At 31.5% G+C, this 18,097-nt stretch overlaps 2 protein-coding genes across 8 annotated transcripts; both read left to right on the forward strand.

Moving 5' to 3' along the window:
* The first annotated feature begins 1,274 nt into the window (after positions 1–1,274).
* LOC130946393 (chaperone protein ClpC, chloroplastic-like) lies at positions 1,275–4,564 on the forward strand. Of its 7 annotated transcripts, none has more exons than XM_057875152.1 (11): positions 1,275–1,451; positions 1,532–1,623; positions 1,812–1,895; positions 2,330–2,427; positions 2,510–2,610; positions 2,711–2,805; positions 3,356–3,400; positions 3,557–3,672; positions 3,783–3,905; positions 3,993–4,178; positions 4,302–4,564. In XM_057875152.1, exons 4-11 carry the CDS (start codon positions 2,353–2,355, stop codon positions 4,374–4,376), a joined length of 816 nt encoding a protein of 271 aa, XP_057731135.1. In that variant the 5' UTR covers positions 1,275–1,451; positions 1,532–1,623; positions 1,812–1,895; positions 2,330–2,352; the 3' UTR covers positions 4,377–4,564. The 7 variants fall into 7 exon arrangements, with proteins under 7 accessions (XP_057731135.1, XP_057731161.1, XP_057731112.1 ...); XM_057875178.1 differs by having other exon boundaries at positions 4,327–4,564; XM_057875129.1 differs by having other exon boundaries at positions 4,352–4,564.
* Positions 4,565–8,259: 3,695 nt separating this feature from the next.
* Positions 8,260–13,311, forward strand: LOC130933234 (uncharacterized). Its single transcript, XM_057862790.1, has 3 exons — positions 8,260–9,525; positions 9,747–10,566; positions 12,962–13,311. The coding sequence occupies exons 1-3, from the start codon at positions 8,260–8,262 to the stop codon at positions 13,309–13,311; spliced, it is 2,436 nt and encodes an 811-aa protein (XP_057718773.1).
* The last annotated feature ends 4,786 nt before the right edge of the window (positions 13,312–18,097 follow it).

Genomic DNA, 18,097 nt, shown 5'->3' on the forward strand with positions numbered 1-18,097 from the left:
ATACTTTTACTCATTTTATTATTATTATTTGTCTTTCAAGAAAATAGCAATGACATATAGTGAAGATGTTTGCCTTGCAGATAGTGCAAGTTTACTTACTATTCTCAAAAGTAATATATATTTTACACATCTTATACCAAAAGAAGAATATGTTAATACTATTATTGGCTCAGACAATGTGATAGAAGGCTCCAGAAGAGCGATTTTGTTTTTCGAAGAAACAAAATTCATAATAAATAATGTACTATGTCTACCAAACCTCTAAGAAACTTGTTAAGTTTTAAAAATATACGCCGAAATGGATATCATATTGAAACATGAATGAAGGAAATCATGAGTACTTATATATCACAACTCATGATTCAAGCAAAAATATTATATTAGAAAAGTTGTCCTCATTTTTATCCGGGTTATATTATACTAAAATTAGTGCAATTGAATCACATGCCGTTGTAAACTCAAAGTTTACCAACCCAAATAAATTTATAATTAGACATGATCGATTGGGTCATCTGGGAACAACCATGATGCGGAGAATTATTGAAAAATCCCATTCGCATTCACTAAAGAACCAGAAGATTCTTAAATCCAGTGAATTTTGTTGTGTTGCATGTTCTCAAGGAAAGCTAATTTTAAAGCCATCACCAGTAAAGATTGGATTTGAGTCTCCTGAATTTTTACAAAGGATTCAAGGCGATATATGTGGACCTATTCATCCATCATGTGGATCTTTTAGATATTTTATGGTCCTAATAGACGCATCTTCGAGATGGTCACATGTGTGCTTATTGTCTTCTTGCAACCTGGCGTTTGCGAGGTTACTTGCTCAAATTATTCGATTAAAAGCACAGTTTCCAAAAAATCCAATCGAAGCAATTCGTCTTGACAATGCTGATGAATTTACTTCCCAAGCTTTTGATGCTTATTGTATGGCAAAATGGAATAAGCGTTGAACATCCAGTAACTCATGTTCACACACAAAATGAGTTAGTAAAATTACTTATTAAACGCCTCCAATTAATTGCTAGACCCTTACTTATGAGAACAAATCTTCCAACTTCGACTTGGGGACATCCTATTTTACATGTTACAACACTTATTCGTTTATGGCACTACTAAGATTTAGATATTTACTAACACTTTTTATCTAACATTTTTTAAAATGTTAGCTATACTAATAAAATCATATTTTTAATAACATTTGTAAAATAAATGTTACAAAATATATTTTTTCTTAAAAGAAAGAAAAAAATAGATCTAAATGTTACTAAATATGTAAACATGTGAAAATTATACTGAGACATCACTTTTTAATCTCTTTCACGTTCTTCACAACAGAGAAAACAACTTCCAAGTTCCATGGCATCTCCTTCATCTGCACTTCACCTTCTTCCTCGATCTCAATCGCAATCTGAATCATTCTCCAGATTCGGATTCTCCTCTCAATTTTGGTAAGCATTTTCTCTCTTCTTTAACTTTTGTCTATGAACTCAGTTCTTCAATTTCTCATCTCTTACTGATTTCGATCCAGATCTGAATTATGCATATGTAATTTCTCGCCTCTGGTTCATCCTCTCGTCGCCTACACTGACGTTGTGCCGTCCTCTTCTCGCCTGCGCCATCGTAATATATAATTATTAGTTAATTTAGGTTTTTAATTGGTTATTTAGTAGTTAGGTTTTGAATTTAAGTTTTAATTAAGTTGTTTATTTGAATTTAGGTTTTGAATTTAGGTATAAATGAGTTTAGCTACACTATCTTTTTAATTATTATTCGTTCTGTTTTGCCAATTTCTTGCTTATATTATCTAGTTGTCCGATGCCAACCGACCAGAAGCAACTATTTCTTGCAAGTGTAGCATAATAAAGGAGCAGAACAAGCTTAAGCTCTACAAGGTAAAAAGTTCTTTATTCTTTTGGAAGTGCATTTAAGGTGTTTGAAGAAATGCCTCATAGAATTTTATGTTACTATATATCTTATATCTTAGAGAAATTTGGACATAGTACAATCTAAGAGAGTATGATTTGAGAATATACAAAATAAAAATTTTCTTGAAGTCACCAAAAGTCTAATGCAATAATCTCTTTTGACAAAGCATTGAAAATATCAACTCAACTCCATTTTCATGTTAACAAAATATTTTTTTATGAACAGTTTTGTAATTGTTATTAGTTGGTGAATGATTGGAGAGTAGTACGATAAGATCATGGAACTAAGATAAATTCACTAATTTTCTTCCTCTAATTGTCATTTATGTTGTAATAATCTTTGAAATGAAAATTTTTTCATTTTGCACTTGGTTATTCTTTATTTTGTTTGTTGAATGTAGTAACTCCACGTGTGGGGATCATCATGGGTTCTGATTCAAATCTTCCTGTTATGAAGAGTGCTGCTGAGTTCTTGGAGATGTTTGATGTTCCTCATGAGGTCAAATTAATTAATTTCCTTTCTTTTACTTGGGTGCTGTATGAAGATATTTTTCTTTACCTATGTCTGCATCAAATTTCAGGTAAGAATAGTGTCAGCTCGTCGAACTCCGGAACTGATGTTTTCTTATGCCTCCTCTGCTCATAACGAGGCATACAAGTTATTATTGCTGGCGCTGGTGGCGTAGCTCACTTGCCCGATAAGCTATTTCAATTGAAATTTATATAAATTTCTTATATAGATCAATTGTCTTTTGGCATTAATTAAGCTTTTTGTATCTCAGGTATGGTTGCTGCTCTTACTCCCCTGCCTGTCGTAGGTGTTCCTGTGCGTGCTTCAACCCTAGATGGAATAGATTCACTCTTGTCAATTGTCCAGGTATATCTTTGTTAAATTATATCTTACTAACATTTCTATGCTCTTCGTTATTTCTTTTTAATGCTTTCTAGTATTGCCTCTTGAAGATACAATAATAATATGTTATGTCATATTGCTTTGTTATTAAAGCTTTTGATGAATATTTGTTAATGCTAGTGAATGAAGATGCATGTTTGTTTTAGAAAACAACCTTGTAATCCTTTTTTAGAAGCAATTTTTGAAGAGCATGAAGATTTTTAAAGGGTGCAGTTCTTAGCGAGTTAAACAACTACTAGAAGCAGAACTGGTTGCTGAAAACCAGTGTAACTATGTAATTGAAGGCGGCTTTCATTTGCCACTTATTACCTGCTGAAATCACCTTGCTAATACAATTTTTTTGTGTTTCCATTTCACCACTTCGTCACATTCTGCCAGTTAGAAACAAATTCACTTGTCACATAATTCACATACTTTGTTTTGAGCAAGTAATCAAATGCAAGAAATGAATCTGGAAAGCAGAATCTTTGTATAATGTACTCTAGCTGACTAATTGCTCTTCTTGGCCGTGCAGATGCCGAGAGGTGTCCCTGTCGCCAAGATCATATGGTTAAATTGGGTCAAGATCATATTATTTTTTCCCAAATTTTTGTAATTGTTATTTATTTTTTATTTGAAGAGTCAGTTAAGGTTTGATAAGTTTTGAATTGGATGAACAAAGTAAAGGAGCAGAGGATTGGATGAATTACCCTGATTAACATTGACTAACTTGCAGGTCACAATTATATTGGATCTGAACACTTGCTTCTTGGTCTCCTTCGTGAGGGTGAAGGTGTAGCAGCACGTGTTCTTGAAAACCTGGGTGCTGATCCAGCTAATATTCTTACTCAGGCTAGTATTATGGCTTTGTTTACTTCCTTTCTGCATATTTCCGATATATATGCATATTTTTATCTTAACTTCTTTTTCTTAATCTTATAATCTCTATGGGTTGGATGCAGGTTATCCGCATGGTTGGTGAGAGTGCTGACAGTGTTGGTGCTACTGGAGGCTCAGGTAGTAGCAGCAATAAGATGCCGACTTTGGAGGAGTATGGCACAAATTTGACCAAGTTAGCAGAGGAAGTAATTGGCTTTTCCTAGTCTTCTTCAATAAAGATTGTAGATTAGGTATCATTCTGTATTTATTTATCTTCTTCCTTCCAACCTCAGGGAAAATTGGATCCTGTTGTCGGAAGGCAGCAACAAATTGAACGTGTCACTCAAATTTTAGGTCGTCGTACCAAAAACAACCCTTGCCTTATTGGAGAACCTGGTGTTGGGAAGACAGCTATTGCTGAAGGTCTTGCCCAACGTATTGCAAATGGGGATGTTCCTGAAACCATAGAGGGAAAGAAGGTAAGCAGGATTATTCTCTCTGTAGAATGTAAATGGTGATCCGTTTTATAATTGATCATATGTTATACTCTCACTTGTGCTAGTTACCCATATATGCCTTTTCATTTCTACGCTATTGAGCAGCCCTCTGTTCTGCATGATTTTGAAGCTGAAAATGGTGCTGGGGCATGCAGGTTAAAATCTGCAATGGGAAGGTAATAGAAGTGGCGGCTTCAGAGAAAGGGTTTTATACTGTTGGAAAACAATCTCTGCAAAGTCACACTTTGGTTGATCTTCTGCAACAGTTAAGTCGAGGTTTCGCTAATGTATGTAATTTTTTGGTTACTAATCATGAACTTTTTGCTGTAATGGAACATATTCCACGTTTTAAGTTTTAACATTTTCTATATTGTGTTGGTTGTTCTATAAATTTTAAGTGTTATAAGTATTTTTTTCTCATTTTATTTGCATGAGGAAGCAAACTTGTAGAATGATTATTGATTAATAAAAGAGTCTATAAAAATTTCATTTTGTGAATTTGTGAATTTAATGAAATATTTTGTTATAGTAATTAATTTTAGTATATTTATATTGTGTATAATATAAAATAAAAATAGTATAATATAACTAAAAAAATATTACTAAAGATTTTTTGTAACATTTTTTAAATGTTATAAAAAATATCTACGGTAACATTTTTTTAAGTATTACAAAAAATATCTATGGTAACATTTTTCTAAATGTTACATAAAATATCTATTGTAATATTTTTTAAGTGTTACAAAAATATCTATCGTAACATTTTTTTAAGTGTTACAAAAACTATTTATTGTAACATTTCTCTAAGTGTTACCAAGAAATATCTATTGTAACATTTCTCAAAATATTATTATAGAATATTTTTTGTAACATTTTTACTAAATGTTATTAAATCTTTAGAAAAATGTTAGCAAAACTCTTTAGTAATATAGGGTATATTTAACACTTGTTAAAATGTTACTAATATACATAGGTAACATTTTAATATAATTTGGTAACATTTTTTAAATGTTAGTAAAAGTTAATTATATAGTAGTGTGGCCAACAAGTTACCATTAGTTCTCTCCTATGCAATTAGTTTTGGGCCAGTAGTCAAATGTTTTCCATTTAAGAATATTCGAGTGTACGATATATGTTCCCATTGCACCACCTTCTTGCACCAAAATGGGATCCCAAAGAAAATTGGAAATATATGTTGGATATGATTCTCCTTCTATAATGAGATATCTTGAGATACAAACAGGAGATTTGTTTAAAGTCTGATTTGCATATTGTCATTTTGATGAATCAAAATTTTCAACATTAGGGGAAGAAACTAAGCTTCCTGAAAAGGTGCTTAATTGGAATGCATCATCCTTGATGCATTTAGATCCTCGATCAGGGCAATGTGAACTAGAAGTTCAAGATATTATACATTTGCAAAGAATAGCAAATGAATTGGCTGATACATTTTCTGATACAAAAAAGATAACCAAATCTTATATACCAGCTGAAAATACCCCAATTCAAATTAATGTCCTAATTGGACAAGTGGCCATTGAAACAAATTCACGCAAAAAACGTGGTAGACCTATCGGTTCCAAAGATAAAAATTTTCAAAAAAGAAAAAAGGTAAATACTATTTCTATTAAAAAAGGTAAAGACATAGTAAAGACACCTGCAGTTGTCCAAAATTTTAATATAGTTTTGACGCCAGAAGACATTCAGATACCTGAAAATTATGAAAATGACAAGATCTCGATAAATTATATCTTTACATGAGAAAAATGGGACCGAAATAAGACAATTGTCAATGAAATATTTGCATATAATGTGACATTAAATATCATGCATGAAAATAAGGATCTTGAGTCAAGAACAGTCGAAGAATGTCGACAAAGGAATGATTAGGCAAAATGGGATGAAGCTATGAAGGTTGAGTTAGACTCACTTGCAAAATGTGAAGTCTTTGGATCTGTAGTCTGTACACCAGATGTAAAATCTGTTGGAGACAGATGGATATTTGTGAGAAAACGAAATGAGAAAAATGTTGTATGCTACAAAACTTGACTTGTAGCACAATATTTTTTACAAAAGTCCAGTATAAATTATGAAGAAACATATTCTCTTGTAGTGCATGCAATAACATTGCGTTATTTGGTCAGTTTATCCACATACCATAGACAACATATGCATTTAACGGATGTGGTAACAGCCTACTTATACGGATCATTAGATCGTGATATCTATATAAAAGTCCCTAAAGGATTAAAGATATCTAAATCGTCCAATGAATATTCACAAGGGTTATACTCAGTCAAATTACAAAGATTTTTATATGGTCTAAAGCAATATGGACGAATGTGGTATAATTGTCTTACTGAGTATCTGGCCAAAAACGGATTCAAGAATTATGATATCTGCCCATATATTTTCATAAAAAAATTTGTATCTGGATTCATTATAATTGTTGTGTACGTTGATGATTTAAATATCATTGGAACCCTTGAAGAGATTCCAACAATGATAAAAGTTACAAAAGAAGAGTTTGAGATAAAAGATTTTGAAAAGACTAAATTTTGTCTCGACCTGTAGATCGAGCATGTAAAAAATGGGATCTTATTCATCAAACAACATACACAGAAAAGATCTTAAAGAGATTTTATATGGATAATTCACATTTATTAAGTGCCCCAATGATCGTAAGGTCTTTGGATGTGGAAAAGGATTAATTCCGTCCTAAAGAAGAAAATGAAGATAGCCTTAGTCCTAAAGTACCATATCTCAGTGTCATTGGGGCACTAATGTATTTTGCTAATAATACACGACTTGATATACCATTTGCTGTAAATTTACTAGCAAGGTATAATTACTCTCCAACCAAAAGACATTGGAATGGAATTAAACATGTCTTTCAATATCTTCATGGAATGGCTGATATGAGATTGTTTTATCCATATGAATCCAAGTCATAATTAGTTAGCTATGCAGATGCAGAATACTTGTCTGATCCACGCAAAGGGAGATCTCAAACAGAATACCTGTTCACATATGGTGGTACAGTTATATCATAGAGGTCCATAAAATAGACAATCGCAGCAACATCCTCTAATCATGCTGAAATATTAGTGATACACGAAGCTAGTCGTGAGTGTTTTTTACTCAGGAGTTTAATCCAATATATTCTATCATCATGTGGAGTGACTGATAGAAAAATAGCTCCAACTGTTCTGTTTGAAAATAATACAGCATGCATTGTTCAACTTAAAGGTGGATACATCCAGGGGCGCAGGTAGGTATAAACAAAGGGGGGCAATGGCCCCCCCCAAATTTTAGCTTTTATTCAAAAAAAAAAAAAGTCTGATCCCCCTTTTTTTATTTCTCAGCCCCCCTCTCTTTTTGTTTTATCTTTTCCAATCCCCCTCCCCCTCTCACTTTTAATTTCTACAAAACCCAGCCCAATAGCCCATCTGCCCATTCCCTATCCCTTTTCTATTTTCCAATCCTTATCTCTTTTTTATTTCCCAACGTATAATCACTAATCAGTTCCCCAATTCCCTTTTTCTATTTTTCAACATACAACCGGTCTCTTCCTCTCCCTCTCTTCCCACCTTGGCTTTCAAAAAATTTAGGTAACAATTTTTTTCTATTCTTCTTCTTCTTTATCTCTTTAATCTTCTTATTTTTTACAATTTTACCTTTTTAACTCTTTTTTTTGTTTTTTGCAGATTAAAAAAAAAGAGTAGTTTAACAAGTGATTTTTCACTCCTCTTTCTCAAAAAGGTTCTATTTTTATTCTTTTTTATATATTTAGTTATTTACTTAATTAGTTAATTTATTATTATTTGTTAATTAAGTTTATGTTATTATATGTTAGTTTGTATATTTAGTTTTTTTTATTAGTTAACTATTTAATTACAATTTTATATTATTTATACTAAGATGTTAGTATTATTGTTCTGAATTTTAATATTTTATTTTAAATTGAAATATAATTTTTATATTTTATAAAGATTTAGACTGTAATTTATACTTTTTGCTAAATATATTTTAAATTATAGGAACTTATTTGGCCATTTGAATTATGAGTAAGTTCAAAACCATTGATACATTTTTTAAAAGAAAAGATCAAGAGAATGAAGATGCTTCTACTATTACTACTCCAATACTTGAGGGGTCATCAAATTTCATTACTTCAAGTTCTTCATTGAATAGCTCAAAGCGTCCACGACTTCTTCCAAATCAACTGGATGTTTTTCGTTTGGAAAGAGATCCTGGAATGCGACCAATGATTTGGAAGTTTCCTCCAAATAAAAGAGATGAAATCCGTCGGGCTTATATTAAAGTTGGGCCAAATCAGTCAATTCTTGATAATGATCCATTTTCTGGTGATAAAAGTCATCGTCGCTTTCAAGCTTCATGGTTTAAATTGTTCCCATCTTGGTTAGAATATTCTATAGAAGATGATGCTATATATTGTTTTCCGTGCTTTCTTTTTGCTAAGGAACCTTCAATCAATACGGGTTCAAATGCTTTTATTGAGAATGGTTTCAGGAATTGGAAGAAAGTAAATAGTGGAAAAGAATGTGCTCTTTTGAATCACATTGGCAAAGGTCCTAACTCATTCCATCATAAGGCGCTGAAATCATGTGATGATTTGATGAAACAATCACAACATATTGACAGACTTCTTCATAAGCAAACATCAGAAGAGATTGAAAAGAATCGAATTCGACTAGGAGCATCTATAGATTGCATTAGATGGTTGACATTTCAAGGTTGTGCATACAGAGGACATGATGAAAGCCAAAGTTCAAGCAACAGAGGTAACTTTTTGGAAATGTTAAAATTTTTGGGATCTTACAATGAAAGAGTGAAACAGAATGTTTTGGAAAATGCTCCAAAAAATGCTAAGTATACTTCAAATGATGTCCAAAAAGAAATTCTACATATTCTTGCTACTAAGGTGAGAAATTCAATTAGAGAAGAGATTGGAGATGCCAAATTTTGTATTATTGTTGATGAAGCTAGAGATGAATCTAAAAAGGAGCAAATGGCCATTGTTTTGAGATTTGTTACTCTAGATGGTTTTGTTAAAGAGAGATTTTTTGATCTTGTGCATGTCACTGATACTTGTGCAACAACTTTAAAGAAAGAATTGATTTCTGTCCTTTCTCATTATGATCTCCAAGTTGAAAATATTAGGGGTCAAGGGTATGATGGTGCTAGCAACATGCGGGGTGAGTGGAATGGTTTGCAAGCTTTGTTTCTTAAAGATTCTCCACAAGCATACTATGTGCATTGTTTTGCTCATAGGTTACAATTAGCATTGGTGGCAGCTTCAAGAGAGGTACTTCAAATTCATGAATTTTTTACTCAATTAAACTCTATTGTCACTATTGTTAGTGCTTCTTCAAAAAGACATGATCAATTACAAGAAGCTCAAGCAATTGAAAATACAAACTTGGTTGCTCAAAATGAATTAGAAACAGGCAAAGGTGCGAATCAAATAAGCACTTTACAAAGAGCTGGGGATACTCGATGGAGCTCTCACTTTAATTCTATTTGCAGTTTGGTAAAATGTTTACTGCTACCAATATTGTTCTCAATAATATCATTGAAGACGGGACAACTTATGCACAAAGAGGTGAGGCTTATGGTGTTAGTAAAATATTATTGTCATTTGAATTTGTTTTCACTTTGCACTTGATGAAAGAGATTATGGGAATCACTAATGTCCTTTGCCAAGCACTGCAACAACAATCTCAAGATATTCTTAATGCAATGCATATTGTTTCTACATCAAAGTTACTTCTTCAACAATTAAGAGATGGTGGATGGTGCAATTTTTTTGCAAATGTTAAAGATTTTTGTGAAAAACATGAAATTGAAGTCCCTAATATGAGTGCACAATATGTTTTTGGAAGAGGTCGATCTCGTCAACCAAGTGTGACAGTTGAGCATCATTATCGAATAGATGTATTCTTGGCAACAATTGACTCTCAAATACAAGAGTTGAATAGTAGATTTAATGAGCAAACAATAGAGCTTTTGACTTTGAGTTGTGCTTTGGATCCTAAGGACAATTTCAAATCATTCAATATTGAAGAAATCAGCAAGTTAGCAGAGAAGTTTTATCCCCTTGACTTTCCTTCTAATGAGCTAAATATTTTGAAATCTCAGTTGCAACATTATCAGCATGATATACCAAATCATTTGAAAGGCATTGGTACACTTTCTGAATTGTGCAACAAGTTGCAAGAAACGGGAAAATCAAGAACTTATCACATGGTTGATAGATTAATACGTCTTGTTTTGACTCTACCAGTGTCTACAGCAACAACAGAAAGAGCTTTTTCAGCAATGAAAATTGTTAAGACAAGACTCCGAAGTAAGATGGCTGATGAATTTCTTGCAGACAATTTGGTCATCTATATAGAAAAAGAATTAACAGCTATTTTTGACACAAATTCAATTATAGATGATTTTGAAAATAGAAAAAAACGTCGAATAGCCTTTTCATGATACAAAACTGTAAGTAGTAATTTTTATATATTATTGTCTTATTTTGATTGAGATTATATATATATATATATTTTTAATTTTATCAATAGAAATAGTAATATAAATTATAACACCGCCCCCCCTAAATAGTTAGCCTAGCTCCGCCCCTGGATACATCAAAGGTGATAGAACAAAGCATATTCTCCCAAATTCTTCTTCACTCAGGACCTTCAAAATTAAGAAACAATTGATGTCCAACTCCCAGCGTAAGGAGCCACTCCTCTCCCTCCTTAATGGCTCGAGCAGGACGAGCAATCTCCGGTTTCGTAGTAAGGCATTTACCATATCGGCGCAACTATTGATCGAGTTCGGCGCGAGGCGTGTATAAATTTATTTACAAAGTCACTCCTAAAATTCTTTTTTGAAAGATTGGTACATCAAATTGGGATGTGCCAATTTTGAGATATTAAATAATGTCGACAAGAGGGGGAGACTGTACTCTTTTTTCCTTGGTTAGATTTTTTTTTCCATTGAATTTTTCTTGACAAAGTTTTTAATAAGGTAGTTTCCATCACAAAAGAATATTGTACTTTTTTTTTCACTAATTTTTTTCATTAAATTTTTTTAGTAAAATTTTAACGAGATATAATCCTTAATGGTCATTAAAAGGAATGTTACAATATGGTGATCACCAACCATTCTTCCAATTAAATTTACTTGGATGATACAAAACTTTAATATAGACGGTGCCATCTTTCCAAAGTTTGAAAAAAAAAAGTTTTGTACAAATATAAATAGAGATAGAATCTTAGACATATGACTACTTTATCAATAATAATTTTCTCTATCCTTTTATCCTATCTATATATAAAACATTCTTCCCTCTCTCTTTTATATATACGTTACTCTCTCTGTTATATATATATATATATATATATATATTAATACTAAAATTTTTTTATTTATATTATTTATTTTATATTTATTTTTTATTATTTATTTATTTCACAACATCCCTCAATTTGTGACCCCTTTCATCAGTTCATGTATAGAAAATGGCCAAGCTCTAAAACAAGTTTCTATAGAAATGAACATCAACGAAAGTTACATAAAGACATTAACAAAAAATAATAATAAAAAAATAAATCAATATAATAAAGCTGGGAAAATGGTTATCCTGATGAGAGACATGACTTCAACGAAGAAGGCAACAAACATGCATAAAGCAGACAGTGAACGAAGACGATAATGAATAAAGAAGATTGGGATAGCATAAAAGGAAGCATTACAATCGAAGGAGATGAAATCATAAAATGAAAAGATGCGGAGAAGTGATTAAGAAAAAAATGAAAAGATGCAGAGAAGTGATACAGGAAAATAAAGTAAAAATTTAAGTACATTCAACTTTACGTGAAGTTGATAGGTAAGAGTAGTTAAATGATTTGATCCATTTGACTAAATTTTTATCTAATAACTTTCAATTATTAATTTTACATAAAATTAACTACACCTAAATTTTCGCCAAAAATAAATTTGATTCTAATCCATGTGCACCATTTTTCTTTATATAACTCATTTTTCTGACATGTCATCTTTATAGGACTCATTTATAATTTGAAAAATATTTTTCTTAATGTTTAAATGACTTTTTTTTTTATTTATAAAATTTATACTCAATTCTTCTAAAAATAAAATAACATTTATATTATTTTATTTAACCAAGATATTCACCAATAATCAGTAAAACTATATATATTTTATATTATTACGACTTAAATCAACCAAATAATTACCACTAACTTTTAAATATTTTGGTAAAATAGATTAAAATGTATTTTATTTTAATCTGACAAAAAACTGTACATTTTATAAATAAAAAATTTATTATTTAAATATTTCACAGAAAAAATATAATGACAATAAATTTTTCTTTCTTGTAAAATTTCTTTCTCCTCACAAGTTACATTTCTTCTTTTTCTTTAATCTCAATTCAAAATTTTAAAATGAATGAATATAACTATGAGTAAATAATCAAATTAGCTTCTGAAAAATCACGCATTCTCTAATTTAGTTCTCGAAATTTTTTTTTAATCAAATTTATCCCTAAAAATTTCAGTTTAGTCACGTTAGTCTTTTTGTTACTTTTTACATCGATGGCGTTAACGAAAATTGACGTGACACATTAAGAGATATATCGACATTAAAACGACGTCGTTTTTAAGGGTAAGGGACATGATTGAAACTACGTCGTTTTAATCTCTCTCACTTCCATTTACTCACAGTAACATACAAGACCCTATTTCTCTTACAAGAGTCTCCCTTTCACTCTTTTTTCCACGTCGCTAAGAAGACGAATAAGTCTTCATCCTTGTCGTCAATTGAAGCATTTGGCGCAGTGTCCCTGTTTCTCTCACAAGACTTTCCCTCTTACTTCCTTTTTGATATTGCTGAGGAAGACGAAGAAGCCTTCAATCATCATCGCCGATTGAAGCATCCGGTGCAACGTCCTTGTTTTTTCTCACAAGACTCTCCCTCTCACTTCATTTTCGACGTCGTTGAGGAGAAGATGAACAAGCCATCATCATCATCGATTGAAGTATTTGACACAGTGTGTTTGCGAGTTCGCCATTGAGGAGTGACTTCAACGCAGTGATTGAAGACATGACCGACGGCTATTTTTGTCACTGTTTAAGATTTTATTTTGTTCTGGTTACTAACCTTATTGTTAGAATTGTGCCATTAATAAAATTTATTTTTTGTTAGTGTTTTTTGTTGGAATTAAAAACTGATTACGGGGTTGGGGTTTTGCTCTTTATTGATTCATGAAAGTCGATCAACGGTTCTGTTTTTCTGAATATTAAAGGAGCACTGGTTACCAATTTCTTTTATCATTGTTTATGTTTAGTGTTTGTTATGTTGTTTGGTTTTGGGGTTCGCATTTTCTTCGTGGAATTCAATTTTGTGGAAAGGAAGTTTTTTTTTTGTTACTGAACTTCTTTTTAGGATTGTATCATTGTTAAATTCTGTTTCTTGTTGGTGTTTTTTGGCTGAAATTAAAAATTGTTTTTGGGTTAGGGTTTTTAGTTGATTAAACATTTTCAATAGCTCAAAGTTGATTAGTTCCACCATTGCGACCTCCATCTTCACCAACCATCATACCGACGACCTCCAATATCGTCGTCTGAATCACTGCAACTACACTCCATAGGAAGGGGATATATATGCAACATTTTGAGATTAGGGTTTGTCATTTAGGGACTGATTTGACCAAATTTTATAAAGATATTGTGCTGACTGCCAATTACGATGTAGAGGGTGTGCTGACATGTAACTTAACGTATTATGTCAGCTTTTCTTAATGCCGTCAACATAGAAAGTGACGGAAGGACTAACGTGAGTAAACTAAAATCTTTCAGGGATGAATTTGATTAAAAAAAATCTTTCGGATATCAAATTAGAGATCGCGTAATCTTTGAGAGACTAACTTGACCATTTACTCGTACAAGAATGGAAGAAAGCTGCCTTCAACAAGTTCTTCTTTAATTAAAATTTTCGAAAAAATATTTTGCCCTCAACGAAAAGTTCTTATACCATATTCCCGTTTTTCACACATTTAATTTTGACCCATTTTTCATTATATACACCAACAATTTTGTCATATTTAAAAATTTCAGCCGTTTTTTGCACTTCATAAATATATAATTTTTTGGGTTAAGTACAATTTTAGTCTCTAAGGTAGGAGCTAAAATTTTTTTTTGTTCCCGACCTTTTTTTACCTACAAAATAGTCCCTAAGGTTTAACTTAGTTTTAAAATTGTCCTTCGGACTAAAATATCCTTCCCCTTCCGTTTTTTCTTCTTCCGCAAAATCAACCAGAAACAAAGCAGAAGCAGAAGCAACAATGAAACAATAACAACTAGAAGCAGAAGAACAACAACACCAGCAACAACAATAATAAAATCAAAAGTAAGATCAATGTAATCAAAAGCAGAAACAGAATCAGAATCAGAGTGAAACAGAAACAGAAACACAAAGAAAGAACCAATGTAATTAGAAGCAAAATCAATTGAATCAGAAGCATAAACAGAAGTAAAATCAGATGACTATCTAGTGGTACACGGTAGCAAGAGCAGCTCCAATGAAAGACCCAACCCAGAAAATCCACTGCAATAAAGAAAATGACATATAAAATTAAAAAAAAAATGAGTGAGAAAAAAAAGCCAGAAACGAAGAAGACATACTTGATCATTCCATGCATATGGTCTTTGTTGAAGATGATGGCAGCACTAAAGCTCCTAGCTGGATTAATCCCAGTTCCAGTGATAGGAATGGTTGCCAAGTGGACCAAGAAGACAGCAAACCCGATCGGAAGCAGCGGCGACCGGCAAGGAGCAGCAACGACTGGTGACCGAGCAAGGAGGAGAAGTAGAAACGGCGAGCGGCAAGCGGCGCACGACGTCCACGCTCGCGGATCTACTGGCGTCGACGTCGAGGAGCAACGGCGAGGACCGAACGATGGGGAGCAGCGGTGAGATCCAACGACCGAACGGCGAGGAGCAGCGGCGGCGGATTCCCTTCCCCACCCCTTCCCGTCCCCCTCTTCTTCCATTAAAAACCCACCTCCTCCAGCGTGATTAACCCTTCCCCTGTTCCCCAGCCTTTAACCCGTTTGTTTTATATATATATATATATATATATATATATATATATATATATATATTTTTTTTTTTTAATTAGAGATAACTTGGTAATAAAAATTAAAATTTTGGTAAAAAAAAAAAAACGATTTTAAAACTAAGTTAAACCTTAGAAACTATTTTGTAGGCAAGAAAAGGCTGAAGATGGAAAAAATTTTCAACCCCTATCTTAGGGACCAAAATCGTAATTAACCATTATTTTTTTGAAACAAAATTACCGGCAATATTAATATTCACATTAAACATAATTAAAGTACTATCATGTTATATATACATTAAAAATAAACTATTTATATAAAATATATACTTTATGTGTGAGTGAGAGATCGAGAGAATAATTAGTACAGTTTCGCTACACATTCAAACTTTTTTGCCAACTAAGTCGAACAAAGTTAACCATAATCCAACAAAATTCACTTACATAACGCATGCGTGAAATTACATCGTTTTTTTTCGTGTTTCTTATTCTTCTTTTTCTTCTTTTTTTTCACGTTCTTCATCCAACATTTGTATCCTGCATTCCTCCTCCTCCTTTTCCTTCTCATTCTTCTTTGCGTTCCTCCTTCTTTTTCTTCGCGTGTTTCATCCTCATCGTCGTTCTTTTATTGTTGCTATTATTGCTGCATTTTTTTTTCTCCTCCTCTTCCTATTGATTTTACAACATTATATATTTTTTTATTTGATTTTTTCTTTTTTTATTCTTGTTAAAAGAATAAAATAAGATGAAGAAGACAAATAAGAAAAGAAAAAGATAATAATGATAAATAAAGAGGAGGAAGAAAAGTTTTGAGTTATGCAGAATTTATCAGAAAATAATACTGAAATTTTTTAACCGTTACACAGAAGGTTCTCAATTTTGGCACTGAAATTTTTTAATTGTGACACAAGTTTTTAAGAGGGTTATCGTTAAGTAATTTCGGTGCATTCTGTATTGAATTTTAGTGCATTATAGATCTAAATAAGGTGCACTTTTAGTCTGAGCTTGATTTCGAAATGCACCTCAATTAACTTTGAAATTAAATCCAGAATCCACCTCAATTAACTCAGAAATGCACCAAAATTACTTAATGATTGCGATACACAAACTCAATTCGAAAATAAGCACACAAACAAAGACGAAATCCTCTTCTTTGCGTTATTTCTTCTTCTTTGCGTGTTCTTTTTTCATCGTTGTTTTTTTATTGCTGCTGTTATTGCTGTGTTTTTTCTTTTCCTTCTTTTTTTCTAATAATTTTGTAGCATTGATTTTTTTTATTTTATTCCTCTTAAGAGAATAAAATAAGAAAAATTATGAGAAAATGAAATAAGAAGATGAAGAAGCAGCAGAAAATGAAGAAAAAGAAGAGGAAGAATTTTGAATTATGTAGAATTTATCAAAATAAAAATTTACCGAAATTTCTTAACAATAACAGATAAATTTCTTAGTTTTTACCCCTAAATTTTGCTACAAATATAAAAAATATTTTCTTTATTGCTTCATTTTTTTCTTATTTCTTTCTTTCGTTTAGTTGAATGAATGTAAATTTATCCTCTTTCTAGTAATTTTGTAGCATTATGTGTTTCTTCTTCTTATTTGTTTGATTTTTATTTTTGTTTTTATTTTTGGTTAATAGAGTAAAACAATAAGAAACTTGAGAAAGTAAAACAAGAAGGAAAAGATGAATTAAAAAAAAAGAAGATGACGACGATGGTGAAAAAGAAGAAGAAACAGCAGCAAAAGATAAGGAAAAAGAAGAGGAAAAGTTTTGAATTATGCAAAAATTATTAGAATATAAATACATCGAAGTTTTTTAACAATAACACAAATTTCTTAGTTTTTACACCGAAATTTTGTTAAAAAGCACAAAAATATCTTCTTTAATGCTGCAATTTTCTTCTTTTTTTTCTTATTTCTTTCTTTCTTTATTCTGTTATACATATAAGAAGAAGACGATGATGATGATGATAATAATGATGATCGAGGAGGAGCGGGAGGAGGAGTAAAAGGAAGGATGAGATTGAAGAAATTTAAATGGAAAAAGAGAGAGGAGAAGGAGATGGAGGTTGTGGTAGTGATGATGACAATAAAGGAAAGAGGAGAAGAAATTGCAATGGAAAAAGAAGGTAGTGGTAGTAGTGACGACAATAACAAAAGAAAAAATAACAAAAAATAAAAGAGAAGAAGAGAATCCAGCATTGAAAATGAAGAAGAATAAGAAAAAAAAGAAGTGACGAAAAAAGAATGTGCCCGCGTAAATTTAAAATATTAAGAAAACGCACATAAATTTAAAACATTAAAAAAACTGTGCACGTATATATAAATGACTTGGTTCGACTTATTTATGTAAATTACTTGATCGTAGAAATTTATTCTAATTAGTAAATACTTAGGCTTAGCTACAGTTCTTTTTTGAAATTAAACAAACAGAAATGACTTAAAAAGACCAAAATGGTGTAATCAATAGTTATAAATTATTCATCTAAAGATTTATAAATCAAGTTTAATATACAAATAACCTTTTTTTAATTATATATTGTTCAGATTAAAAGGTAGACAAAAGTGCACGAAGTATAACTACATAATAAGTATTTATAAGTAAAAAGACTAAAGCAAATAATAACTGCTTTCAAGCTCTTCAATGCATAGGTTAAAACTTAAAAGTTAAAACTAAAATATATAAATATTTTTACAGAGAAAAAGAAAGGAAGTGAAAGTGTGGAAATCAGTGAATGAATATTGGC

Source organism: Arachis stenosperma, chromosome 1 (genome assembly GCF_014773155.1).
Source record: "Arachis stenosperma cultivar V10309 chromosome 1, arast.V10309.gnm1.PFL2, whole genome shotgun sequence".
In the NCBI taxonomy this organism is placed as follows: Eukaryota; Viridiplantae; Streptophyta; class Magnoliopsida; order Fabales; family Fabaceae; genus Arachis; species Arachis stenosperma.

Excerpts from the sequence above, each read along its gene's own strand:
- LOC130933234 (XM_057862790.1), top strand. The coding sequence starts at position 8,260 with ATGAGTAAGTTCAAAACCATTGATACATTTTTTAAAAGAAAAGATCAA. Across the intron at positions 9,526-9,746 it reads TGGTGGCAGCTTCAAGAGAG|TTTGGTAAAATGTTTACTGC; the intron begins GTACTTCAAATT and ends TTCTATTTGCAG. Across the intron at positions 10,567-12,961 it reads TGTTAAGACAAGACTCCGAA|TAACATACAAGACCCTATTT; the intron begins GTAAGATGGCTG and ends ATTTACTCACAG.
- LOC130946393 (XM_057875129.1), top strand. The coding sequence starts at position 2,353 with ATGGGTTCTGATTCAAATCTTCCTGTTATGAAGAGTGCTGCTGAGTTC. Across the intron at positions 2,806-3,355 it reads CACTCTTGTCAATTGTCCAG|ATGCCGAGAGGTGTCCCTGT; the intron begins GTATATCTTTGT and ends TTGGCCGTGCAG. Across the intron at positions 3,906-3,992 it reads TGACCAAGTTAGCAGAGGAA|GGAAAATTGGATCCTGTTGT; the intron begins GTAATTGGCTTT and ends TTCCAACCTCAG.